We start from the raw sequence: 25,503 nt of genomic DNA on the forward strand, positions 1-25,503 counted from the left end.
AATCCCAGTTTGAACCTGGAGGAAATCCCAGTTTGAACCTGGGGAATCCCAGTTTGAACCTGGAGGAAATCCCAGTTTGAACCTGGAGGAAATCCCAGTTTGAACCTGGGGAATCCCAGTTTGAACCTGGGGAATCCCAGTTTGAACCTGGGGAATCCCAGTGTGAACCTGGAGGAAATCCCAGTTTGAACCTGGGGAATCCCAGTTTGAACCTGGAGGAAATCCCAGTTTGAACCTGGGGAATCCCAGTTTAAACCTGGGGGAAATCCCAGGTAAAGCCAGTTTAACCAGTATAACTCTCTGTTTATCCCTGATTTAAGCCCAGTTTAACCCCGATCTAACCCCAGTTCAAGCCTGATTTAACCCCAGTTTAACCCTGATATAACCCCCAGTTTAACCCCAGTTTAAGGCTGATCTAGGCCCAGTTTAACCCCAATCTAGTCCCGGTTTAACCCCCAGTTTAACCCCTGTTTTACCCCAATCTGGGCCCAGTTTAACGCCAGTTTAAAGCCGGTTTAAGCCCAGTTTAAGGCCGGTTTAAGGCCGGTTTAAGGCCGGTTAAAGCCCGGTTTAAGCCCAGTTTAAACCCAGTTTAAGGCCGGTTTAAGGCCGGTTAAAGCCCGGTTTAAGCCCAGTTTAAACCCGGTTTAAGGCCGGTTAAAGCCCGGTTAAAGCCCGGTTAAAGCCCGGTTTAAGGCCGGTTTAAGGCCGGTTTAAGCCCAGTTTAAACCCAGTTTAAGCCCGGTTTAAGGCCGGTTAAAGCCCGGTTTAAGCCCAGTTTAAACCCAGTTTAAGCCCGGTTAAAGCCCGGTTTAAGGCCGGTTTAAGGCCGATTTAAGCCCAGTTTAAGCCCGGTTAAAGCCCGGTTTAAGGCCGGTTTAAGGCCGCACCTCGCGGTTGTACTGCCGGTAGTAGTCGCGGTATCTGTTGTAGTCGTAGTCGCGGCCGTAGAACCGATCGTCGTAGCCCCGGTAGCGCTCGTAGAAGTTCCGGTAGCCCTGGGGGGGGCAGGAACACCGGTCAGAACCGGTCAGAACCGGTCAGAACCAGTCAGAACCGGTCAGAACCAGTCAGAACCGGTCAGAACCGGTCAGAACCAGTCAGAACCGGTCAGAACCAGTCAGAACCGGTCAGAACAGGTTCAGACAAGGAAAAACCAGTACAAGATGGTAAAAACCCAGTAAAAACCCAGTTTAAACCGGTAAGAAAAACCAAGCGACGATCCGTTTAAAGCAACTCGCTTAAAGCCAGTTTAGACCAGTTAGAACCAGTTCAGACCTGTTAAAACCAGTCCAAAATGGTTGAAGCCAGTTTAAACCGGTCCAGACCAGTCAAAACCCATTAAAAAATGCCTGGAAGTTTCTTGTAAATGCCCAAAAGTGCTCCAGGAAAAATGCCTGGAAGTTTCCCGGAAATGCCCGGAAGTTTCCTGGAAGTTTCCCAGAAAAAATGCCTGGAGGATTCCCAGAAGTTTCCCTGGAAGTTTCCCAGCAATGCCTGGGAAAGTTTCCCCAGAAGTTTCTCTGAAATGCCCAGAAGTTTCCCTGGAAGTTTCCCGGAAGTTTCCCCAGAATTTTCCCGGAAGTTTCCCCGGAAGTTTCCCAGCAATGCCCGGGAATGTTTCCCCGGAAGCTCCCCGGAATTTTCCTGGAAGTTTCCCAGAAGGTTTCTCTGAAATGCCCAGAAGTTTCCCCGGAAGTTTCCTGGAAGTTTCCCCAGAATTTTCCCGGAAGTTTCTCCGGAAGTTTCCTGGAAGTTTCCCTGAAGTTTCCCCAGAATTTTCCCCGGAAGTTTCCCGGAAGTTTCCCCAGAATTTTCCCCGGAAGTTTCCTGGAAGTTTCCCCAGAATTTTCCTGGAAGTTTCCCCAGAATTTTCCTGGAAGTTTCCCGGAAGTTTCCTGGAAGTTTCCCCAGAATTTTCCCGGAAGTTTCCCGGAAGTTTCCCAGAAGTTTCCCAGAAGTTTCCCGGAATTTTCCCGGAATTTTCCCGGAAGTTTCCCAGAAGTTTCCCAGAATTTTCCCGGAAGCTTCCCCGGAAGTTTCCCAGAAGTTTCCCGGAAGTTTCCTGGAAGTTTCCCCAGAATTTTCCCGGAAGTTTCCCCGGAAGTTTCCCCAGAAGTTTCCCGGAAGTCCCCCGGAAGTCCCCCGGAAGTTTCCGGGCCGCCGGCCGCGGCGCTCACCCCGCGGTTGCCGGGCTGGCCCCAGTACTGCGGCTGCTGCTGGCCCCCGTAGACGCGGCTGTCGTAGCCCCGGCGCTGCCCCCCCACTGCGGAACGGGAAGGGTCAGAGCCGGAACGTGCGACCGGCCCAAAATCCTGCACCCAGCCCACCCCAGCGGCACAAATCCAGCCCGAAACACCAAATTCAGCCAAACCCCATCCCGAACCCTGCCCCAAATCCCTCCCCAATTCCCTGTCCCAAACCCCATCCCGAACCCTGCCCCAAATCCTTCCCCGATTCCCTGTCCCAAACCTCATCCCGAACCCTGCCCCAAATCCTTCCCTAATTCCCTGTCCCAAACCCCATCCCAAATCCTGCCCCAAATCCCTCCCCGATTCCCTGTCCCAAACCCCATCCCGAACCCTGCCCCAAATCCCTCCCCAATTCCCTGTCCCAAACCCCATCCCGAATCCTGCCCCAAATCCCTCCCCAATTCCCTGTCCCAAACCCCATCCCGAATCCTGCCCCAAATCCCTCCCCAATTCCCTGTCCCAAACCCCATCCCGAATCCTGCCCCAAATCCCTCCCCAATTCCCTGTCCCAAACCCCATCCCGAATCCTGCCCCAAATCCCTCCCCAATTCCCTGTCCCAAACCCCATCCCGAATCCTGCCCCAAATCCCTCCCCAATTCCCTGTCCCAAACCCCATCCCGAATCCTGCCCCAAAGCCCATCCCAATCTTCACCCAAATCCCTCTTTTCTCCCTCCCACATCTCTAAATCCCGTTCCCGCATCTCAGCTGGATCCCATTATTCCCTCCCCAGATCCCAGTTTTCCCCGTTTTATCCCGTTCCCCCACATTTTATCCCATTTCCCCCTGTTTTTTCCCCATCTCCTCCCCGTTTTTTCTTGTTTCCCCCCCATTTTTATTCCATTTTCCCCCGACCGTATCCCTGGCCGCAGTTTCGGCTCTGCCCATTCCCAAATCCCGATTTCCCTGTGTTTTATCCCAATTTCCCTGTGTTTTATCCCGATTTCCCTGTGTTTTATCCCAATTTCCTCCCCGTTTTTTCCCCGTTTCCCCCCCGACCGTATCCCTGGCCACGGTTTCGGTTCTGCCCATTCCCAAATCCCAATTTCCCTGTGTTTTATCCCAATTTCCCTGTGTTTTATCCCAATTTCCCTGTGTTTTATCCCAACTTCCCTGTGTTTTATCCCAATTTCCCTGTGTTTTATCCCAATTTCTCCGTTTTTTTTTCCCATTTCCTCCCCGTTTTTTCCCCGTTTCCCCCCCTGACCGTATCCCTGGCCGCGGTTTCGGTTCTGCTGGTTCTGTTTGTTCTGCCCCTTCCCAAATCCCAATTTCCCTGTGTTTTATCCCAATTTCCCTGTGTTTTATCCCAATTTCCCCCCATTTTATCCCATTTCCTCCCCGTTTTTTTCCCAATTTCCCTGGTTTTTTTCCCATTTCCTACCCGTTTCCCCCCCTGACCGTATCCCTGGCCGCGGTTTCGGTTCTGCCCATTCCCAAATCCCAATTTCCCTGTGTTTTATCCCAACTTCCCTGTGTTTTATCCCAATTTCCCTGTGTTTTATCCCAATTTCCCTGTGTTTTATCCCAATTTCCCCGTTTTTTTCCCCATTTCCTCCCCGTTTTTTCCCCGTTTCCCCCCCTGACCGTATCCCTGGCCGCGGTTTCGGTTCTGCCGGTTCCGTTTGTTGCGGTTGTTGCGGCGGTTCCCGCGTTTCTCCGAGGGTGGGAGCTGCTTCCTCGCCTCCTCCTTCCAGCGCAGCACCAGCGGCGCCGCCTCGTCCCTGCCCAGCTCCCCGAACACGACCTCGTCCACGTACTCGCTCTTCTCAGGGATCGAGTAGTTGGCTGGAAAAACAGGGGGAAAAAAAAAAAACCAGGAGAAATCAGCTCAAAAAAAAAAAAAAAAAAAAAAAACGGGGAGAAAATTCAGAATTTACCCGGGAAGAATCGGTGCTGGGAGGAGGAATAATTGTGGGAAAAGCGCCCCGGAGTGAGGGGTGGAAATTGGGGAAAAAGGTTCTTTGAGAGGATGAGAGAAATCGCTGGGATTACGTAGCAAAGTCAGCTTTAAAAATGGGGGGAAATTCAGGAAAATCGGTGCTGGGGGAGGGAATAAATGTGGGAGGAAGCGGTGACTCTTAGCGACAAAAATTGTCACTGTGAGTCTCAAAAAAGGGGAAAAAAATCTTATCTGTGAGCACCAAAAAAACGGGGAAATTCCTGAACTGCCGCGGAAAAATCAGGTCCTAAAAATAGGGGGAAAATGTCCAAATGAGGACAAAAAAAATTCCCCCAAAATACGCCCAAAAAAGTGTAAAAACATCCCCCCAAAAACAGGAGGAAAAAACCAAAAAAACAAAAAAAAAAATTAGGAAAAAAATCTCATAAAAAAAGTGGAAAAACAAACCCCAAAACCAGGAAAACTTTGCATTTTTTCCATGCAATTTTCCATCTGTTTTTTTTTCTGTGATTTTCCAATTTCCCCCTTCTTTTCCACCTTTCATCTTGACTGTGACAGGCTTGGACACATCATTACCTCCAGCTGTGAGCCCCCAAAGAACTAGGAAAAAAATCCCCCAAAATGGGGAAAAAAATCCCCAAGAATGGGAAAAAAAATTCCCAAAAATGGGGGAAAAAATCCCCCAAAATGGGGGAAAAAAATCCCCAAGAATGGAAAAAAAAATCCACAAAAAATAGGGGAAAATCCCCAAAAAATGGGAAAAAAAAATCCAGAAAAAATAGGGGAAAATTCCCCAAAAATGGGAACAAAATCCCCAAAAATGGAAAAAAAATCCCCAAAAATGGGAACAAAATGCCCAAAAAAATGAGAAAAAAATCCGCAAAAAATAGGGGAAAATTCACAAAAAATGGGAAAAAGATCCTCAAAAAAATGGGAAAAAAATCCTGAAAAAAAAATAGGGGAAATTTCCCCAAAAATTGGAAAAAAAATCCCCTAAAAAATAACCTGGAAGAAAAAAAACGCGCAAAAATGGGGGAAAAAAAACCCCAAAAAGCAGGAACAAAAAAACACAAAAAATAGGGAAAAAAAATTCCTTAAAAAAAAAAAAAAAAAAAAAAGGTAAAAAAATCCCCAAAAATCGGGGGCGGGGGGAAAAATCCCCCCAAAAAACTCTGCAATTTTCACCTCGTTTTGGTGTGTGATTTTTTTTTTTTGCCCCCCACGATTTCCCCTGTTTTTTTTTTTTTCCCCAACGATTTCCCCCGTTTTTTTTTTTTGTTTTTTTTTTTTTCCCCCCAACGATTTCCCCCGTTTTTGGTGGGTTTTTTTTTTTGTTTTTTTTTTCCCCCCCCCCAGTTTCTCCCACCTTTCATCTCGAGCATGACGGACTCGGGCACGTCGTCGCCCTCGGCCTGGCGCCGCTGCTCCAGGCGCTGCTCCCAGTCCGGCTCTGCCGGGACGATCACCACGACTTTCCTGGAAAAGCCCTTGAAGGCCGAGAGCTTCCGGCGTTGTCCCGAGTTGTACACGTTGCACTGATGGAGGGGAGGGGAAAAAAAAAAAAAGGGAATTCAAGGAGAAAAATAAATAAATAAATAAATAAATAAATAAATAAATAAATAAAGGGGGATTTGAGCTCAGGAATGGCGGTTTTGGGATCTGGAATGAGGATTTTTTTGTTTTGTTTTGTTTTGTTTTTTTTTGATGGATGGTTTTCCAGGGATTTTTATGGGTATTTTCTTAGGAGAGGTTTTTCTTGCATTTCTGGCGTGATTATCCCAGATTTTTTTTTTTTTTTTTTTTTTTTGGGATGTTTATCCAAGATTTCTCAGGAATTCCCGGGCTGGCTTTTCCCTGGATCTTGCCTCTCTTGGTACACCCGGTCAAGGATGAAACAACAATTTTTATGGGGACGCCTTGGGGAGTTCTTAGGGATTTTTTTTGGGTGCAGCTTTCCCGGAATTCTGCGGGGTTTCCAGGCTGCTTTCCGGGTCGGTTTTCCCGGGATTGCACCTGGCCCGGGATACCTGGTCGAGGATGAAGTTGCGGCGGGCGCGGGGGGCGATCTGCACCAGCTTGCTAAGGCACTGCGCCGCCTGCTGAGTCAGCAGCTCCCGGCTCTTGGCGTCCAACTCCTCCGGCTCCGGCCCCCGCGTCTGCGGGAATTCGGGAATTTGGGAACGGGCAAGGAGGGGGAAGGGCTCTGGGGGATCTGGGGTGGGCCCAGAATTGCCAGTGGTGTCGTCCCGCTGTCGCATCCCATCGATCCCGCTGCTCCCAGTCCATCCCGCCGCTCCCATTCCCACCATGAATTCCCGCTTCGCCTCCGTCACCCTGGTGCACGACAAGGATCTCATCCCCTGGTCCCGTTATCCTGCAGATCCCGTAACTTCCGAGGATCCTTTCCATCGTTTCCATCAATCCCATTATCCTGGAACAATTCCCAGGATATTTCCCCCCACCCCCCCCCAGCCCTGAGCTGGTGCAGGATGGGGATGCAATCCCATCACTCCCATAAATCCAACCATTCCCACAATCCCACCATTCCCAGAACCCCCGCGGGTGCTGACCCTGAGCTGGTGCAGGACCCGCTCCGTTCCCAGGATGTTGTAGCGCTTGTCCCGGTTTTCCTGGGAATGTTTCTGTGCCCACTGCGTCTTCCCGGAGCCCGGGAGCCCAACCATGAGCAGCACCTGCCCAGGGGGAGGGAGATTCCAGGATGGAACCTCGGGATTCCCAGGGGATCGGGACTGGGATTCCCAGGGGATCCAGAAGGACAAACACCAGAATTCCCAGCAGATCCCCACCTGGATTCCCAGCAAACCCAGAGCCCCCAGCAGCAGAATTCCAACCCCACCATTCCCAGGGGAATCCCCAAGGGAACCCCAGGGAGAATTTCAAGGGAATCCCAAAAGGAATCCCAAAGGAAACCCCCAAGGGGAACCCAGAGAGAACCCTGAGGGAATCCCCAATGGAAACAGAGTGGGAATTTCAAGGGAAGCTCAAGAAAACCTGGAAAGAAATGCAAGGGAACCCCAAGAGAATCCCCAAGAGAATCCCAAAGGAATCCCAAGGGAACTCCAAGAGAATTCCAAGAGAACCCCAATGGATCTCTAAGTGAATCCCAATGGAAACCCAACGGAATCCCAAGAGAACCTGAACGGAACCCCAATGGAATCCCAATAGAACCCAAATAGAACCCCAAGAGAACCCCAATGGAATCCCCAATGGAATCCCCAAGAGAACCCCAATGGAATCCCCAATGGAATCCCAATAGAACCCCAATGGAATCCCCAATGGAATCCCAATAGAACCCCAATAGAACCCCAATGGAAACCCAGTGGAATCCCCAATGGAATCCCCAAGAGAATCCCAATGCAAACCCCAACGGAACCCAAACAGAACCTCAAGAGAACCCGAACGGAACCCCAACGGAATCCCCAAGAGAACCCCAGTGGAATCCCAATAGAACCCCAATGGAAACCCCAATGGAAACCCAATGGAAACCCCAATGGAAACCCAATGGAATCCCCAATGGAAACCCAACAGAATCCCAAGAGAACCTGAACGGAACCCCAATGGAATCCCATTAGAACCCCAATAGAACCCCAAGAGAACCCCAATGGAATCCCATTAGAACCCCAATGGAACCCCAAGAGAACCCCAGTGGAATCCCAATAGAACCCCAATGGAATCCCCAATGGAAACCCAACAGAATCCCAAGAGAACCTGAACGGAACCCCAATGGAATCCCCAATGGAATCCCAATGGAAACCCAATGGAATCCCCAATGGAATCCCATTAGAACCCCAATAGAACCCCAAGAGAACCCCAATGGAATCCCCAAGAGAACCCCAACGGAAACCCAGTGGAATCCCCAATAGAACCCCCACAAGATCCCCGAATCCCACCCCCAACGCCCCCACCTCGCACTCCTCGGTGCTTTTGGGTCCCGGCGGGGTGCGGACCCTCTCCGGGGCGGGGATCTCGTGGATGAACACGAAGCCCTCAGGGACGGGGGCCAGGGGCTGGGGGCGCTGCCCGAAGTTGAGCTCCACGGCGCAGCCCTTGCAGAGCACGTGGGGCAGCAGCGCCCGCTCCCGCAGAGCCTCCTTGGGGATGCGGAACGCGGCCCCCAGCTCCTGCCCGTTCTTGGAGAACGACAGCTCCACCAGCTCGGCGCCCTCGAAGTCCTGAGGGAACACGGCCGGGGGTGGGCAGCTCCAGGAGTTTCTCTTCTTTCATTTTACTCTTTTCCCTCCCCCCTTCCCGGTTTTTCATGGTTTTCCCCTAATTTTTCATCTTTTTGTCCCCCCCCAGTTTTTTTCTTCCTTCCCCTCACCCCCCCCCCCCCTCTCTTTTTCCTGATTTTCCTCGTTTTATCCCCCCCTTGGGTTTTTCACCTTTTTGTTTCCTTATTTTTCATACTTCCCGATTCTTCCTAGTTTTTCCCCTTATTTTTCATCATTTCTTTTCACCTCATTTTTCCTATTACGTTCCCCCAGAATTTTTTCTCTTTGTTTCCTGATTTTTCCTCATTTTTTCCTGGCTTTCCCCATTTTTCCTGACTTTTCCTTTCTGTTATTCTGGAATTTCCACCTTTAACTTACTGATTTTTTTTCCCTGTCCTTTCCTGTTTCTTCCCATATTTTTCCTGATTTTTCATCTTTTTCTCCCTGATTTTTTACCTTTTTTCCCCCTCACTTTCCCATTTTTTCCCCCTTTTTTCCCCCGATTTTTCTGGCTTTTCCTGATCTTTTTTCCCCCGATTCTTCTGGCTTTTCCTGATTTTTTCCCCCCTTTTTTTTCACAGATTTCCAAATTTTTCCTGGTTTTTCCCTTTTTGCCCAGATTCTCCCCAGTTTCCCAGGATTTCTCCCCAGTTTTTCCCAGTTTTTCCCACACTCACAGCAAAGCAGCCGATGACGTCGTTCTCTCCGAAGCTCTCCCCAAATTCCTCGAATTTCCCATTTTCCACCTTCAGCCCCCGCCCGTCAAAGCCGTAGGAAAACTCATCCTCCCCTGGAATGGGGCAAAAAAATGGGATTTGGGGAATTTGGGAAGGGGTTTGGGGAATCTGGGAAGGGGTTTGGGAATGGATTTGGGATTTTGAGGCTGCCTTTTCAGAATCCTGGATGGGTTTTTGGGGCTGGATTTTTGGAATTCTGTGCTGGTTTGGGGGGATTTGGGAATTCTGGATGGGTTTTGGGTGGATTTTGGGTCTCACCCAGCTGGGAGTGGGAGAAGTCCACGGACCAGCCCACCCTGAGCAGCGGAACCTCGGAGCTCCCCTCCTTCCCTGGGAGGTTCTGAGAAACCTGCACAGAAATTTGGGATTTGGGGTCCAAAAAACTCAGGAATGGGGCAGAGAAAGAGGAGCAGCAGCAAAAAAAAAAAAAAAAAAACCCAAAAACCCAAATCCCCCTAAAACGCCTCAAACACTCCTGAAATATCCCTGACCCCTCTGAAAAACACAAACGCTCCCAAAAACCCCAGAGATCCCAGAAATCCCCAAAACCACTCCCCAAAAAAACCCCAAACCCTCCCCCAAATTCCAAAACCCACCCAGAAACCTCCAAAAATCCCTTAAATCCCCTCCAAAGCAGCCAAAAACCATCCCAAAAAAGCCTCCAAACTCTCTAAACTCCCCCCAAAACCCCAAATCCCCCCCAACCCCACTCAAAACCCACAAAACCTCCGATCCCCTCCCGCCATAAACACCAAATTCCTCAAAACCTTCCCCCTAAACCCCTCAAACCCACCCCAAAAAAATCCCCAAATTCCTTTCCCCCAGTCCCCAGGGTCTGCTCCCGGATTTTTTGGGGTTTTGGGGTTCCCACCTTGGCCTGGAAGCAGACACGGCCGTGGGTGACGCCGTGGGTGCTGCGGGCGCCGGCCCAGAGCCCCGGGAAGCGCTCGGAGAACAGGGGCTGCCCCCCGTACCTGTCCCGGCTGGCACGGAACTGCAGGTCAGACGTGTCTGGGGAGGCAAAAATCCCAAACTCTCAGCACAAATCCCCGAGGCATCGGCACCAAAATCCCAAATTCTGACCCTAATTCCTGATGGAATCAGCAAGATCGGCACAAAAATCCCAAATTCTGACCCTAAATCCTGATGGAATCCCTGAAATCGGCACAAAAATCCCAAATTCTGACCCTAAATCCCAAATTCTGACCCTAAATCCTGATGGAATCCCTGAAATCGGCACAAAAATCCCAAATTCTGACCCTAATTCCTGATGGAATCAGCAAGATTGGCACAGAAATCCCAAATTCTGACCCTAAATCCCAAATTCCGACCCTAAATCCTGATGGAATCCCTGAAATCGGCACAAAAATCCCAAATTCTGACCCTAAATCCCAAATTCCGACCCTAAATCCTGATGGAATCCCTGAAATCGGCACAAAAATCCCAAATTCTGACCCTAAATCCCAAATTCCGACCCTAAATCCTGATGGAATCCCTGAAATCGGCACAAAAATCCCAAATTCTGACCCTAAATCCCAAATTCTGACCCTAAATCCTGATGGAATCCCTGAAATCGGCACAAAAATCCCAAATTCTGACCCTAAATCCTGATGGAATCCCTGAAATCGGCACAAAAATCCCAAATTCTGACCCTAAATCCCAAATTCCGACCCTAAATCCTGATGGAATCCCCGAAATCGGCACAAAAATCCCAAATTCTGACCCTAAATCCTGATGGAATCCCTGAAATCAGCACACAAATCCATTAATTTATCCCAAAATCCCGGCTGGAATTAGGGCAGAGTGGTGCCAAGGATAACAAAATGACTGAAATTGTCCCAAAATCCACCTGAAATTCCTCATTCCCACCCTAATTCCACCCAAAATCCTTGAAATTTGCACCAAAATCCCCCAAATTATCCCAAAATCCCCCACCTGGAAGTGAGACAAAATCACCACCAATCCCAAAATTCCCAAATTTCCAGCCAAACCCCACCTTGGATTGAGTGAAATCCATCTCAAATCACCCAAAAAAAAAAAAAAAAAAAAAAAAAAAAAAAATCCTAAAAATTCCCAAATCTCAGAAAAAAACCCACCAACCCATCTTGCTGCAAACCCCCCTAAAACGGCCCCAAATTCCTGAAATCCCTGAGGAAGGCCTGCAATGCAGGTGGGAATTGTCCCAAATGTCCCAAACGCCCCGAGGAGCCCGTACAGGTGTCCAGGATCACCAGGCTCTCGTCCTCCTCCCCCTCCGGGGGCTCCTCCTCCGGCGGCGGCGGCGACTTGGACCTGAGGGATGGCAAAAAAATCCCAAAACTCTGCTGCACAAATCCCAAAGCTGGGACAAATCCCTAATTGGGGGGGGGGGGGGGGGGGGAACGACAAAAACTGTATGGGGAAAAATCCCAAATTCAGGAAAAGCCACGTTCTAAGATCCCTGATCCTATTTCCCACACCCTAATCCCCATTTCCCCAATCCAATTCTCCACCCCAATCCCATTTCCCATCCCCCATTTCCCCATTCACCAATCCCATTCCCCCATTCCCATTCCCCCGTTCCCCATTCCCCCAATCCCAATCCCATCTCCCCATTCCTCAATCCCCCATTCCCCCAATCCCAATCCTGTTCCCCATTCCCATTTCTCCATTCCCCCATTCCCCAATCCCAATCCCATTTCCCCATTCCCCATTCCCCTTCCCCATTCCCCATTTCCCTGTTCCCCAATCCCGTTCCCCATTCCCACATTCCCACATTCCCCATTCCCATTTCCCCATTCCCCCAATCCCATTCCCATTTCCCTGTTCCCCAATCCCACTCCCCATTCCCCCATTCCCCCCTTCCCATTTCCCCATCCCCCAATCCCATTCCCATTCCCCCATTCCCCAATCCCGTTCCCCATTCCCCCCCATTTCCCCCATTCCCATTCCCCATCCCCCAATCCCATTCCCATTTCCCCGTTCCCCAATCCCGTTCCCCATTCCCACATTCCCCATTCCCATTCCCCATCCCCCGTTCCCATTCCCCCGTTCCCCTCCCCCATTCCCGTTCCCATTCCCCCGTTCCCCAATCCCGTTCCCCTCCCCCATTCCCGTTCCCATTCCCCAATCCCGTTCCCCTCCCCCATTCCCATTCCCCCGTTCCCCAATCCCGTTCCCCTCCCGCATTCCCGTTCCCATTCCCCAATCCCGTTCCCCTCCCCCACCTGCTGTTGTAGGCCTCCTCCCTGAACTCATGGAACGCTCTCCCGTGTTCGTCCTTCTCGTCCCGCAGCCGCTTCAGCCCCCGGCGCTCGGGCTCCGGGGCCTTGGCCTTGTCCTGCTCCTCCCCTGGAACAGCCCGGGACCCACGGATGGCACCCCAAAATATCCTGGGGTCACCCAGGGATGGATCCAAAACATCCTGGGGTCATCCAGGGATGGATCCCAAAACATCCTGGGGTCATCCAGGGATGGATCCCAAAACACCCTGGGGTCATGGATGGATCCCAAAACATCCTGGGGTCATCCAGGGATGGATCCCAAAACACCCTGGGGTCATCCAGGGATGGATCCCAAAACATCCTGGGGTCATCCAGGGATGGATCCCAAAACATCCTGGGGTCATCCAGGGATGGATCCCAAAACATCCTGGGGTCATCCAGGGATGGATCCCAAAACACCCTGGGGTCATGGATGGATCCCAAAACATCCTGGGGTCATCCAGGGATGGATCCCAAAACACCCTGGGGTCATGGATGGATCCCAAAACATCCTGGGGTCATCCAGGGATGGATCCCAAAACATCCTGGGGTCATCCAGGGATGGATCCCAAAACATCCTGGGGTCATCCAGGGATGGATCCCAAAACATCCTGGGGTCATCCAGGGATGGATCCCAAAACATCCTGGGGTCATCCAGGGATGGATCCCAAAACATCCTGGGGTCCATTTATCCCACCCTAAAATATCCTGGGGCTCATTTATTGCACCCCAAAACCTCCTGGGGTTGATTTTTGGAACCCTAAAACATTCTGGGATCGATTTATCCCATCCTAAACCATCCCAGGTTTCCTGGATATCAACCCAGAACATCCTGGATTTTACAATCCCACCCTAAAATATTAAAAGATTTTACAATTCCACCCTAAAAATATTCAGGATTTTCCCAGGAAAAGCAAAGCCAGCGTGAGATTCTGGCTTTTCCCAGGTGAAAAAGGGTTAAAATTCAGATTTTCTTTTTTTTTTTCCTTTTCTTTTTTAAAAAATTGAGGGTATAGGAGTGGAATTAAAACAATATTCCATGGAAATTCCAATGGCTGAATGAGCTCTTTTAAAAGCTCAAGAAGATACAAAAATCCCAATTATTTTTTATTTTTCTCCTCCAAAATAAACAAAATCAAAGCATTCCTGGGAAATCTGGGAGTTTTAATGGATTTTCCAGCTTTTGGAGTGGCAAAATCTGGCTGAAATTTAATTTTTCCAGTGAAAAGTTGAACCAAAGCAAAGAACTCCATGAAAATTTTGGAGCTGAAATGGATTTTTCCAGGCGTTGAAGGTTGAAATGAGATTAAAATTCAGATTTTTTTCTTTTTCCCCCCCATAAAAATAACCAAAGCATTCCATAAAAACTTTGGAGTTTCAATGGATTTTCTGAGTTTTACAGCGGCAGAAACAGGTTAAAATTCCATTTTTTTTTTTCTTCCTTTAAAAGTGAATTAAATAAAAACATTCTGTGCAACTCTTGGAATTTTAATGGATTTTCCTGGTTTTAGAGTGGCAAAATTCAACCTTGGGAAGTGGAAATTCCCACCAGGAACAGAGGAATGGGTAAAAAAAAAAAAAAACAAATAAAAGGTTTTAAGTCCTTAAACAATGCAAAATTCCCCTGGGATTTTTCACAGAAAAGGAAAAAAATTTTAGATCGAGGTCCGTTGGTTCATTCAAAAATGGGAAAACCAAATTTAAAAAAATAAATCCAGAAAAAAAAAAAAAAAAACAAAAAAACCCAAGGACACACAAAAAATTCCCAGTTTTTCCCTTGTTTGGCCAAAAAAAAAAAAAAAAAAAAAAGAAAAATTCTAAAATTCCAACAAAATTTGGAAATGTTTTCACAAAATCCAAGTTTGGGATAAAAATGGCAATAATTTCACTCCACTCTAAATAAAGTCACGTTCCATGATGTTTCATGCTCCACAAATCCTCCCAAAATCAGGAATTTTCCCTCAAAATGAGGATTTTTCTCAAAAAAAAAAAAAAATTTCCTCTCAAAAAAAAAAAAAGAGAAAAAATCAGTTTTCCTTTTAAAATCCAGACCTTCCCTTCCAAACCAGGATTTTCCCACAAAATTGAGGAATTTTTTTTTTTCCCCTCCAAGTCTCAAAACTTTTCCCAAACCCAGAGATTTCTCCTTAAAAATAAAAAATATTAAAAAATTAAAAAATAAAAAAAAATAAAATCCCCAACCTTCCCAACCCTTCCCTGCTCCCTGGATTATTTATCAAAATTCCAGACTTTTCTTCTCAAAACCAGCAATTTTTCATTCAAAATTCATAAAAATCAGGAGTTTTCCCTCCAAAACCTGAATTTTCCCCAAAATCTCATTTATTTTTTTTTTTTCCTTAAAAACCCGTTTGTTTGGGTTTTTTTTCCCCCTGATTTTTCCCTCCAAATCCAGGCTCTTTTCCCAAAATCCAACTTGGAATTTGTTAATTCCAGGAATTCTTCCGTTTTCCACTCAGCTCCAAAAAAAAAAACCCCCAAAACTTCAAACTCAACTTTTTCCCGCTTCCCCCCCCCCCCTCCCCCCAGCCAAAATCCCGAATTTCTCCATCGGGAATGGGATTTGATCCCGGTTTCTGAGCCTTCCAAAATGGAATAAACTCCCCCACCCCAAAAAAAAAAAAAAAAAAAAAAAAATCTTCGAGATCCTACCCCCAAAATTTTGGGAATTTGGGATTTAAGTGGGGAAATGGGAATTTGGTGGAGGAGGAAGATGCGGGAGTTCTTTTCTCGTTTTTTGTTTTGTTTTGGTTTTTTTTTTCCCCCCGGTTTTTGGGAACTTTCCCGAGGTTCTGACCGATTCTTTTCCCGGTTCTGGGATTTCTTTTCCCCGTTTTTTGGAATCCCTCGCGACGATCTTGGGTTCTTTCCAGGTTCTCTCCCCAATTTTGGGGATTCTCTCCCTGATTTTGAGAACCCTCCCGAAAATCCCGAGGTTCTTTTCCCGATTTTGGAGATTCCTTCCCGAAGGCCCAGGGGCCCCTTCCCGCTTTTTTTTTTTTCCCCCCGTTTTTTTTTTTTTTTTGTTTTTTTCAGCTCCCTCCCGAGCATCTCAAAGTTCTTTTCCCAGTTTTCTCCAAAACCCCTGGGAGTTCTTCCCGATTTTTGGGACCTTTCCCAAAGATTTGGAGTCCCCTTCCCGGTTCTGGAGATCCCTCCCCAGGTCCTAGGGATTCTTTCCCAATTTTTAGGGTCCCTCCCGGGAAATCTCGGGGTTCCATTCCCGGTCCCGGGGGTCCCTCCCGGGAAATCTCGGGGTTCCATTCCCGGTCCCGGGGGTCCCTCCCGGGAAATCTCGGGGTTCCATTCCCGGTCCCGGGGGTCCCTCCCGGGAAATCTCGGGGTTCCATTCCCGGTCCCGGGGGTCCCTCCCGGTTCTCCCCCATCGCTCACCCGCCTGCGCCTCCTCCTCCTTGGCCTCGGCCGCGGCCGCTTCATCCCCGCTGGGCGCCTCCTCCGGCGGCCGCTCGGCCCCGTTCACGCCGCCGCCGCCGCCGCCCGCTCCTCCCTCGGCCGCTTCAGCCTCGGCCGCGGCCGCCGCTCCCTCCTCCTGAGGCGGCTGCAGCGGCTCCGACCCCGCGGGCTCGGCCGGGGCCGCCTCCTCTTCTTCCTCCTCCTCCTCCTCCTCCTCCTCCGCCCCAGGGGGGCCGGGCTGGGCCGGGGCCGCTTCGGGGGCCGCGGCGGCGGCTTCGTCCTCATCCGCCAGCAGCGCTTCCTCGTCCTCCTCCTCCTCCTCTTCCTCCTCCTCCTCTTCTTCTTCCTCCTCCTCCTCCTCCTCCTCCTCCCCTCCGTGCGGCCGCCCGCCCGGGCCTCCCGCCGGCCCCGCTTCCCCCGCGCAGCTCGAGGCCGCCGCGGCCGGGCCTCCCCCGCCGCCGCCGCCGCCGCCTTCCTCGGGCCCCGCCGCCAACATCTCGGCGTCCAGGGCCTCCTGCAGCCGCTGCGCCAGCTCCACCTTCAGCCCGCGGGCGTCCAGGCCGCGCCGGCCCAGCTCGGCCCGCAGCTCGGTCACCTTCAGCCGCTTCACGTCCATGGCGGGGCCGGTGTGTGGGGAGGGAGGGGGGGGGAAGGGGCCGCGGGGCGGGGGGGGAAGGGAAGCGGAAGCGCGGGCGCGCTGAGGCGGCGGCGCCGAGGCCGAAGCGCGAGGCCGGGCCGGGCCCTGAGGCCGCGGGGCGGGGACTGAGGAGGGAAGGGGCGGAAGGAAGGGGGCGGAGAAGGGACGGGGAAGGGGGGGGAAGAAGGGGAGAAGAGAGCGAGAGCGCAAGGCGGGGCCGCCGCCGCTGGCGCGGGGAGGGGGCGGCCGGAGCGCGGAGCGATCGCCGGGCCCGTCCCGCCCCGCCGCCGCCGCCGCCTCAGCCGCGCCTGCGCCGCCGCCGCCCCTCAGCCGCGCCCCCCCGCGCGCCGCGCGCCGTCCTAACCGCGCATGCGCCGCGCCTGCGCGCCGGCGCAAACCCCGCCCGCGCCGCGGTAACGCGCAAGCGCGGCACATGCGCGCCGAGGCGATTCCCCCGCCGCGCGCAGGCGCTGTTCCTTCTCTCCCCCTCCCCCCTCCGCCCCACCTACGTGCGCAACGGCCGCCGCGAGTGTGGCGGCGGCTTCGCCTCTTCCCCTCCTTCCCTCGCCGCGTGCGGCCCGCGCCCAGCCGCTCGGATTTTCTGATTGGTCCCGACCTCGCTGTTCTGCCCAGCGACGGCGAAAAGCCGCGCTCTTATTGGTGGATGAGGGTGAAGGGGGCGCTCTCCTCAGGCGCGGTTTCCCGCCCGCCCGCGCCGCCGCCATTTTGTTTCGGTGGATGAAAGGGGGAGGAGGGCGAAAGCGCGCGGTCGGCTGGTGGGAAGGGAGAGGATAAAGGGTTAGAAATGTGCAAAATATACAAAAAAACCCCAAGGTTTGTTCTGTTTGAAATTGGGAACGGACGCGGAAGAAGCGCCGAGGCCGAAACTGGGCCGCGTTCCCCTCAAGGAAGGAGCGTGCCCCCCCCCCCCCCCCCCCCCCAGTTCGTTCCTAACTCCCCTCACGAATTTATTCAATAAAACCCTTCAAACCCTTCACGCGCTCCTTTTAACATTATTGGTAATCGCTATTATCTACGTCAAACTTCCATTTCCCCCAGAAAGCGCCGAAACGACGGGGTTTAACCCCAAAAAGAGGTGCGGGGAGGGAGCGGCCATTTTGCGGCGCGCTGTGAGGGGATGCGCGAGGAAAATCCCAGAACGGGCGGGCCCGGCCGCCTCAGAGAGAGCCCGCGGGGCCCTCCGGAGGGAACAGGGCCGGCATGAAATGAGATTGATCCGCCGGCGGGGATCGCTGAAGAAACTCAGATCTGTTTGGTTTTTTTTTTTTTTTTTTTTACCGTGCGAAGTTCCCCGATGGGCGGGGAATGCCCCGCTCCCGCAGGCGCTGCGGTACCGGCACAGCGAGCGCAGCCCCAGCCGCAGAGCGGGGCCCGGCACGGCCGCTCTGGAGGGAGAAGCCCCGGTGCGATCTGTCTTTGACCCTGGAAGGTCCCCGGGTAGGGGTGCACCGTTCCCGGAGGCACTGCAATACCGGGACGATGCGCGGAGCGGAGGGAGCAAGCTCCGGATCCAACTCCCGAGCCCAAAAATCCGTTTAATATGAAGTCCTCTGATCGAGGACGTATCAGATATTAAACTGATAAGAACAGATACTACACTTGATCTTAGCCAAAAGGCCGAGAAGCGATACCGGGTCCTACCCGCGCCCCGCACCCAGCCCCGCCCGCCCCGCTCGCACCTCGCGGTCACCCCCGCGCCGCCCCCCGCCCCTTTCCTTCCCGTTCCCGCAGTTTTTCCTCAGCTCGTCCCGCTCCTCCCGCTCCCGTCCCGCACCGTCCGACCCCCGGGAACCCCGAAATTCCGCAGAAATCATCCTCCCAGCATGCATCCCGCTCTGTCTCTGCCCTCTACTTTGCATAACCACGCCTCTTCATGCAAATAACCTGCCTAACTTTCTATGTAACCCCACTTTTTCCCGCCTCGCAATGTGATTGGCTGAGCGCGCTCCTTCATTTGCATTCACCCCTCCTCTTTCTGCCCGGCCCTTTTTAGCATAACCCCGCCCCTCCACATGATGAAGTTTGAAGTTCATTGTCCGGTTTCTCATTTGCGCCGTTCTCCTCATTGCGGTCCCACCTTCCCCCCACTGTGAAGAGCCGGGTGAGGGGAACGCGGGGATGCCTCAAAACCCTCCAAATCCTCCCCAAAACAGCCTGAAACGGCTCCAAGCGCACCCAAACCTGTCCAGGTGTGCGGGGGAATATTTGGGATCCCAGAAGAGGAGGTGGGTGTCTCAGGGCGACAAGGGGTGACGCTCCTGGTGTCTGGGGGTTCCCCCAAATTCCTTCCCCAAAACGAGCGAGGCCCCAGGGGTTTGTTGACGTGTCCAGGGGGTGACAACTGCAATGAGGATCTCCCCATTTATTGAGGGGTGACAGAAAGTGACAATCCCGGTGTCTCAAGGCAGAGACCCGACACCCCCCCCCCCCAACCCCCAAAAATCCCCCTCCAAAGCGAGCCGGGGTGAGTTTTTCACACTTTATTTTGGGGGTGACGAGTGACAACGCTGCTGCGTCCGAACTCTGCGCGTGTCCCACGGTCCGTCCGGAGGTGACACCGCCGCCGTGTCCTCACCTCACCCCAGCCTAGAACTTGCGGAAGGCGCCCACGGTGACATCGAAGAGCCGGGGGTCGCTGAGCTGCCCCCCCTTGTCCAGCAGGAAGAAGAACGGGCGTCCCTTGACCTTGATGGGGGATGGCAGCGGCCACCTCGGCGCGGTGCGCGCGGCCGGACACGTCCCGGAGCGGCACGGTCAGAGTGCGGTGGCCGAAGCCCCAGCGGGCCGTGGGTGCCGATGGCAACCTCGGTACCGCCCCGCAGCAGCGTCACCCGGCGAACCGAGCGCAGCGGGAGCAGCCAGCCCGCGGCCACGACCAGCGAGCCTGGGGGGGGGGACACGGCGGTCAGGGCGGGGGACAGCCCCGGGGACCTCCCGAGCACGGCCCGGCTCCGTTCCCGCTGCCCCGAGCCCGACTTGCTCCCGGTTCCACCGCCCTGAGCGCGGTTTGATCTCAGTCCCGCTCCCCCGGACCCGGTGCGAGCCCCGGTCCCTTCCCCAGCCCCTGGCTGGGTCCCCGAGCCCGCTCCGGCTCCGCTCCCGCTTCTCCGACCCCGGGGTGACCCTGGCTCCCCCATGTGCCGCTCCCTCCGCCCCGAGCTCGTTCCGACCCCGGCCCCGGTCCCCCGGTACCGACGGTGAGGCAGGACGCCGTGAACCCAAAGCGCCACTTGTTGTCTCGGGGTCGCAGCGGATCATCGGGCCCGGAGCCGGGCGCGGGCGTGGGGCGCAGCGCCGTGAAGGCGAAGTGCGCCAGGTAGGCCCAGAAGAGCCCCTGGCCCGCGCAGAAAAGCCCCACGAGGCGGAAGAAGCGGCTGCGGTCGTGCTGGAACAGAACCACGTCCCGCGACAGCGCCGCGGCCTCCAGCGCCGCCCGCGCCGCCATGACGGGCAGCGCCGCCGGCGCTTCCGGGTCCCGCAGCACATCAGCCAATGGGCTGCCGCCAAACAGGAGCCGCGGCCAATCGGCTTCCGCGTAGCGGCTCGGCCAACCGGCTGTGGCTCCAATTCCGTCGCAACCAATCAGCTTCTGTACCCGATTGGCTCCCGCCGCCACATTTGTTCCTGGCACGCTCCCGCCCCGCCCTCACCGCCCCTCCCTTAAAGGCGCCGCGCCCCCAAAAAAATCCCAAATCAATAATCAATAATCGATCGATTTATTTACAAAACGGTGACGGGGATCGACGGGAATCGAACACGGGAGGGGGGTCCGGGGAGGGGGGCGGGGACTTCCAACGTTCACTTAAGAAATGCGACCTCTGGAATCTTCCCTTCCATCTGGAACGAGGGGGGGGGGGGGAGGGGGGGGGAGGTGTCAGTGAGAGGACCCAAAAAAATGGGAAAAAAAAGGGGAAAATGGGAAAAAAACGGGGAAAATCGTACCTTGAGCTGGGTAAAAACCTGCCCAGCCTGGCCGTAATCCCAGTCGTTGTCCTGGAGGCACCTGAGGGACAGCAGGGCTTGGACGCGCTCGGGGATTTTGGGGGGATTTGGGGTTTTCCTGAGGATTTTTAGGTTTTCTTTGGGGGATTTTCAGGGTACTTTTGAGGGATTTTGAGCGATATCCGGAGGTATTTTTGAGGGATTTTCAGGATGGTCTTGGGGAAGTTTTTTTTTGAGAATTTTTGGGGTTTTCAGGGTGAATAGTTTTGTTTTCCCGGGGTGTTTTTGGGGTGAATTTGGGGGGTTTTGGACTCGCTTCTGGGACACTCAAGGTTCGCACCTGAGATCCGCCAGCATCTCCTGCAGCTCGGGGCAATTTGGGATTTTTTTATTTTGGAGAAAGTTTCAGCTGAAACTTCAGAATATTCCAGAACGTTTTTTTTTTTCTGGGGAGATTTCGAAGATTTTTCTCGATGGAATCTCTTGAGATTTTCAGGGGGCGTTCTGAGCGATTTGTGATCAATTTTTGGACAGATTTTCCTGCGTTCTTTTGGTTTTTTTTTTTTTTTTTTGCTTGCTTTTCGTGTGATTTTTTTTGTGGGTTGAATTCAGGGGGATTTTGGAACTCAGTTCTGGGACCACTCGTGGTTCATGCCCAACTGCATGGAGAAGGCCGCCAGCATCCCCTGCTACTCCGAGGATTTGGAGGGGGTTTTTTTTAAGTATTTTTCATTTTTTTTTTTCTAGATGGCTTCAGGGGAGATTTTTTTGAGATTTCCTCGATGGAACATTTGAGGGTTTTTTTCGTTTTTTTTTTTTGAAGGGGGGGAGCGTTTTGAGCGATTTTTGAGCGATTTTTGAGCGATTTTTGCGCGATTTTTTGCGCGATTTTTCGGACGGATTTTTCAGGGCTATTTTTTTTTTTTTTTTTTTTGGTGGTGTGGGGGGGGGTGTAAATTCGGGGGGGATTTTGGGACTCACTTCTGGGACCACTCGAGGTTCATGCCCGACTGCATGGAGAAGGCTGCCAGCATCTCCTGCTGCTCGGCAGTCAGGGTGGGCACGGGGCTGGAGGACGGCGTGGGCGCCGGCAGCGCGAACGCTTTGCGCAGCTCCTCGGGGCTGGCCCCGCGCACGAAGAGCTCGTCGTTCACGATGCACAGCCTGGGGAAAAAAGGGGGGGGAAATATGGAGTTATAGGGGGGAAAATATGGGAGGTGTGGGGGGAAAAAATGTGGGAGTTATGGGGGGGAAAATATGGGAGGTGTGGGGGGGAAAAATGTGGGAGTTATGGGGGGGAAAATATGGGAGGTGTGGGGGAAAAAATATGGGAGGTGTGGGGGGGAAATATGGGAGTTATAGGGCGGGAAAATATGGGAGTTATGGGGGGAAAAATGTGGGGTTTATAGGGGGAATATATGGAGTTATGGGGGGAAAATATGGGAGGTGTGGGAGGAAAAAATATGGGAGTTATAGGGGGAAAAATATGGGAGTTATGGGGGGAAAAATGTGGGAGTTATGGGGGGAAATGTATGGGAGTGATGGGGGGAAAATATGGGAGTTATGGGGGGAAAAAATATGGGGAGTTATGGGGGAAATGTATGGGAGTTATGGGGGGAAAAATGTGGGGTTTATAGGGGGAATATATGGAGTTATGGGGGGGACAATGTGGGAGTTATGGGGGGGAAAATATGGGAGGTGTGGGGGAAAAAATATGGGAGGTGTGGGGGGAAATATGGGAGTTATAGGGGGGAAAATATGGGAGTTATGGGGGGAAAAATGTGGGAGTTATGGGGGGAAAAATGTGGGGTTTATAGGGGGAATATATGGAGTTATGGGGGGAAAATATGGGAGTTATGGGGTAAAATATGGGAGGTGTGGGAGGAAAAAATATGGGAGTTATGAGGGGAAAAATGTGGGAGTTATGGGGGGAAATCGGGGATTTAATGGGAAGTCCCTGGGGTTTGGGGTAAATCCATGGGGTTTGGGATAAATCCCTGGGGTTTGGGATAAATCCCTGGGGTTTGGGGTAAATCTATGGGGTTTGGGGGTAAATCTATGGGGTTTGGGGTAAATCCCTGGGGTTTGGGGTAAATCTATGGGGTTTGGGGTAAATCCCTGGGGTTTGGGGTAAATCTATGGGGTTTGGGGTAAATCCCTGGGGTTTGGGGTAAATCCATGGGGTTTGGGGTAAATCCATGGGGGTTTGGGATAAATCCCTGGGGTTTGGGGTAAATCCATGGGGTTTGGGATAAATCCCTGGGGTTTGGGTAAATCCATGGGGTTTGGGGTAAATCCCTGGGGTTTGGGGTAAATCCATGGGGTTTGGGGTAAATCCCTGGGGTTTGGGGTAAATCCCTGGGGTTTGGGTAAATCCATGGGGTTTGGGTAAATCCATGGGGTTTGGGGTAAATCCCTGGGGTTTGGGGTAAATCCATGGGGTTTGGGGTAAATCCATGGGGTTTGGGTAAATCCCTGGGGTTTGGGGTAAATCCCTGGGGTTTGGGATAAATCCCTGGGGTTTGGGGTAAATCCCTGGGGTTTGGGTAAATCCCTGGGGTTTGGGTAAATCCATGGGGTTTGGGGTAAATCCATGGGGTTTGGGTAAATCTCTGGGGTTTGGGTAAATCCATGGGGTTTGGGTAAATCCCTGGGGTTTGGGGTAAATCCCTGGGGTTTGGGTAAATCCATGGGGTTTTGGGTAAATCCATGGGGTTTGGGATAAATCCATGGGTTTGGGTAAATCCATGGGGTTTGGGTAAATCCATGGGGTTTGGGTAAATCCCTGGGGTTTGGGATAAATCCATGGGGTTTGGGTAAATCCATGGGGGTTTGGGTAAATCCATGGGGTTTGGGTAAATCCCTGGTTTTTGGGAAGGAGCCAGCCTGGGGCTCACCCGCTGTTCCCGGCCGGAACCGCGATGAACATCCGGGTGAAAGCACGAACGGAATCCCGGGATTTGCCATCCACTGTGGGAGGGAGAGAAAACGGGGGAGAAAAAGAGAGAAAATGAGGAAAAAAAAATGGAGGGGAAGAAAAGAGGGGGAATATGAGGGGGAAAATGAGGGGGGAGGGGGGAAGAGGGGAAAAAAAAGAGGAAAAAGAGGAGGAAAAAGAGGGAAAATAGAGGAGAAAAAGAGGGGAAAAGAGGGGGGGAAAGAGGGAAAAAGGAAAAGAAGAGTGGGAACTCGCCTTCCTTGAAGATGCCGTGCACGGTGAAGCAGAGCAGCGTGTTCTGCAACGGAGAATTGAGGGAGCAGAGCTCAGGGCAGGAATTCCCGCCGGAATTCCCGGATTTCCCTGCCAGAATTTCTGAATTTCCCGCCGGAATTTCCAGATTTTCCAGTGAAATTCCAGATTTCCCAGCGGAATTCCCTGATTTCCCGCCGGAATTTCCCGGATTTCCTGGTGGATTTCCTGCTGGAATTCTCAGATTTCCTGCTGGAATTCCCTGATTTCCTGCCGGAATTCCCGGATTTCCTGCCAGAACTCCCAGATTTCCAGGCAGAACTCCCAGATTTCCCAGCAGAATTCCCAGATTTCCAGGCAGAACTCCCAGATTTCCAGGCAGAATTCCAGATTTCCAGGCAGAACTCCCAGATTTCCAGGCAGAACTCCCAGATTTCCCAGCAGAATTCCCAGATTTCCCAGCAGAATTCCCAGATTTCCAGGCAGAACTCCCAGATTTCCATGCAGAATTCCCAGATTTCCAGGCAGAACTCCCAGATTTCCCAGCAGAATTCCCAGATTTCCCAGCAGAACTCCCAGATTTCCCAGCAGAATTCCCGGATTTCCCAGCAGAACTCCAGATTTCCCAGCAGAACTCCAGATTTCCAGGCAGAATTCCCGGATTTCCCAGCAGAACTCCCAGATTTCCAGGCAGAATTCCCAGATTTCCCAGCAGAACTCCCAGATTTCCAGCAGAATTCCCAGATTTCCCGGCAGAACTCCCAGATTTCCCAGCAGAACTCCCGGATTTCCCAGCAGAACTCCCGGATTTCCCAGCAGAATTCCCAGATTTCCCAGCAGAACTCCCAGATTTCCCAGCAGAACTCCCGGATTTCCCAGCAGAATTCCCGGATTTCCAGCAGAATTCCGGATTTCCCAGCAGAACTCCCAGATTTCCCAGCAGAATTCCCAGATTTCCCAGCAGAACTCCCGGATTTCCCGGCAGAACTCCGGATTTCCCGGCAGAACTCCCAGATTTCCCGGCAGAATTCCCAGATTTCCCAGCAGAACTCCCAGATTTCCCAGCAGAATTCCCGGATTTCCCGGCAGAACTCCCAGATTTCCCGGCAGAATTCCCAGATTTCCCAGCAGAACTCCAGATTTCCCAGCAGAATTCCCGGATTTCCCAGCAGAACTCCCAGATTTCCCAGCAGAATTCCCGGATTTCCCGGCAGAACTCCTGGATTTCCCAGCAGAATTCCCGGATTTCCCAGCAGAATTCCCAGATTTCCCAGCAGAATTCCCAGATTTCCAGGCAGAACTCCCAGATTTCCCAGCAGAATTCCCAGATTTCCAGGCAGAACTCCCAGATTTCCAGCAGAACTCCCGGATTTCCCAGCAGAACTCCCGGATTTCCAGCAGAGTTCCCAGATTTCCGGCAGAACTCCCGGATTTCCCAGCAGAACTCCCAGATTTCCCGGCAGAATTCCTGGATTTCCCAGCAGAACTCCCAGATTTCCCAGCAGAATTCCCGGATTTCCCAGCAGAACTCCCGGATTTCCCAGCAGAATTCCCGGATTTCCCAGCAGAACTCCAGATTTCCCAGCAGAACTCCCAGATTTCCCAGCAGAATTCCCAGATTTCCCAGCAGAACTCCCAGATTTCCCAGCAGAATTCCCAGATTTCCCAGCAGAACTCCCAGATTTCCCAGCAGAATTCCCGGATTTCCCAGCAGAATTCCCAGATTTCCCAGCAGAACTCCCAGATTTCCAGGCAGAATTCCCAGATTTCCCAGCAGAACTCCCGGATTTCCCAGCAGAACTCCCGGATTTCCCAGCAGAATTCCCAGATTTCCCAGCAGAACTCCCAGATTTCCAGGCAGAACTCCCGGATTTCCCAGCAGAACTCCCAGATTTCCCGGCAGAACTCCCAGATTT

The 25,503-nt window shown here is 52.4% G+C and overlaps 2 protein-coding genes and 1 non-coding gene across 3 annotated transcripts; all 3 read right to left on the minus strand.

Moving 5' to 3' along the window:
• Positions 1-829: 829 nt before the first annotated feature.
• On the minus strand, positions 830-17,358 carry HNRNPUL2 (heterogeneous nuclear ribonucleoprotein U like 2). Its single transcript, XM_062512056.1, has 13 exons — positions 15,777-17,358; positions 12,330-12,453; positions 11,339-11,415; positions 9,995-10,134; positions 9,382-9,472; positions 9,064-9,176; positions 8,081-8,347; positions 6,725-6,847; positions 6,182-6,310; positions 5,521-5,689; positions 3,839-4,039; positions 2,181-2,266; positions 830-998 (listed from the first exon to the last, which is right to left on the minus strand). The coding sequence occupies exons 1-13, from the start codon at positions 16,867-16,869 to the stop codon at positions 879-881; spliced, it is 2,733 nt and encodes a 910-aa protein (XP_062368040.1). The 5' UTR covers positions 16,870-17,358; the 3' UTR covers positions 830-878.
• Positions 17,359-17,893: 535 nt separating this feature from the next.
• On the minus strand, positions 17,894-18,084 carry LOC134055704 (U2 spliceosomal RNA). The gene has a single exon (XR_009934099.1). It is a non-coding gene; the product is annotated as a U2 spliceosomal RNA (small nuclear RNA).
• Positions 18,085-18,920: 836 nt separating this feature from the next.
• Positions 18,921-19,915, minus strand: TMEM223 (transmembrane protein 223). Its single transcript, XM_062512075.1, is given in 4 exon segments — positions 18,921-19,149; positions 19,151-19,220; positions 19,222-19,339; positions 19,648-19,915. Coding segments are annotated over 4 exon segments (549 nt in total). The 5' UTR covers positions 19,901-19,915; the 3' UTR covers positions 18,921-19,041.
• Between the last annotated feature and the right edge of the window lie 5,588 nt (positions 19,916-25,503).

This window comes from Cinclus cinclus, chromosome 33 (assembly GCF_963662255.1).
Source record: "Cinclus cinclus chromosome 33, bCinCin1.1, whole genome shotgun sequence".
Taxonomy (NCBI): Eukaryota; Metazoa; Chordata; class Aves; order Passeriformes; family Cinclidae; genus Cinclus; species Cinclus cinclus.

Excerpts from the sequence above, each read along its gene's own strand:
- HNRNPUL2 (XM_062512056.1), bottom strand. The coding sequence starts at position 16,869 with ATGTGCCGCGCTTGCGCGTTACCGCGGCGCGGGCGGGGTTTGCGCCGG. Across the intron at positions 8,348-9,063 it reads ACGTCATCGGCTGCTTTGCT|GACTTCGAGGGCGCCGAGCT; the intron begins GTGAGTGTGGGA and ends GTGTTCCCTCAG. Across the intron at positions 6,848-8,080 it reads AAAGCACCGAGGAGTGCGAG|GTGCTGCTCATGGTTGGGCT; the intron begins GTGGGGGCGTTG and ends CCCCCTGGGCAG.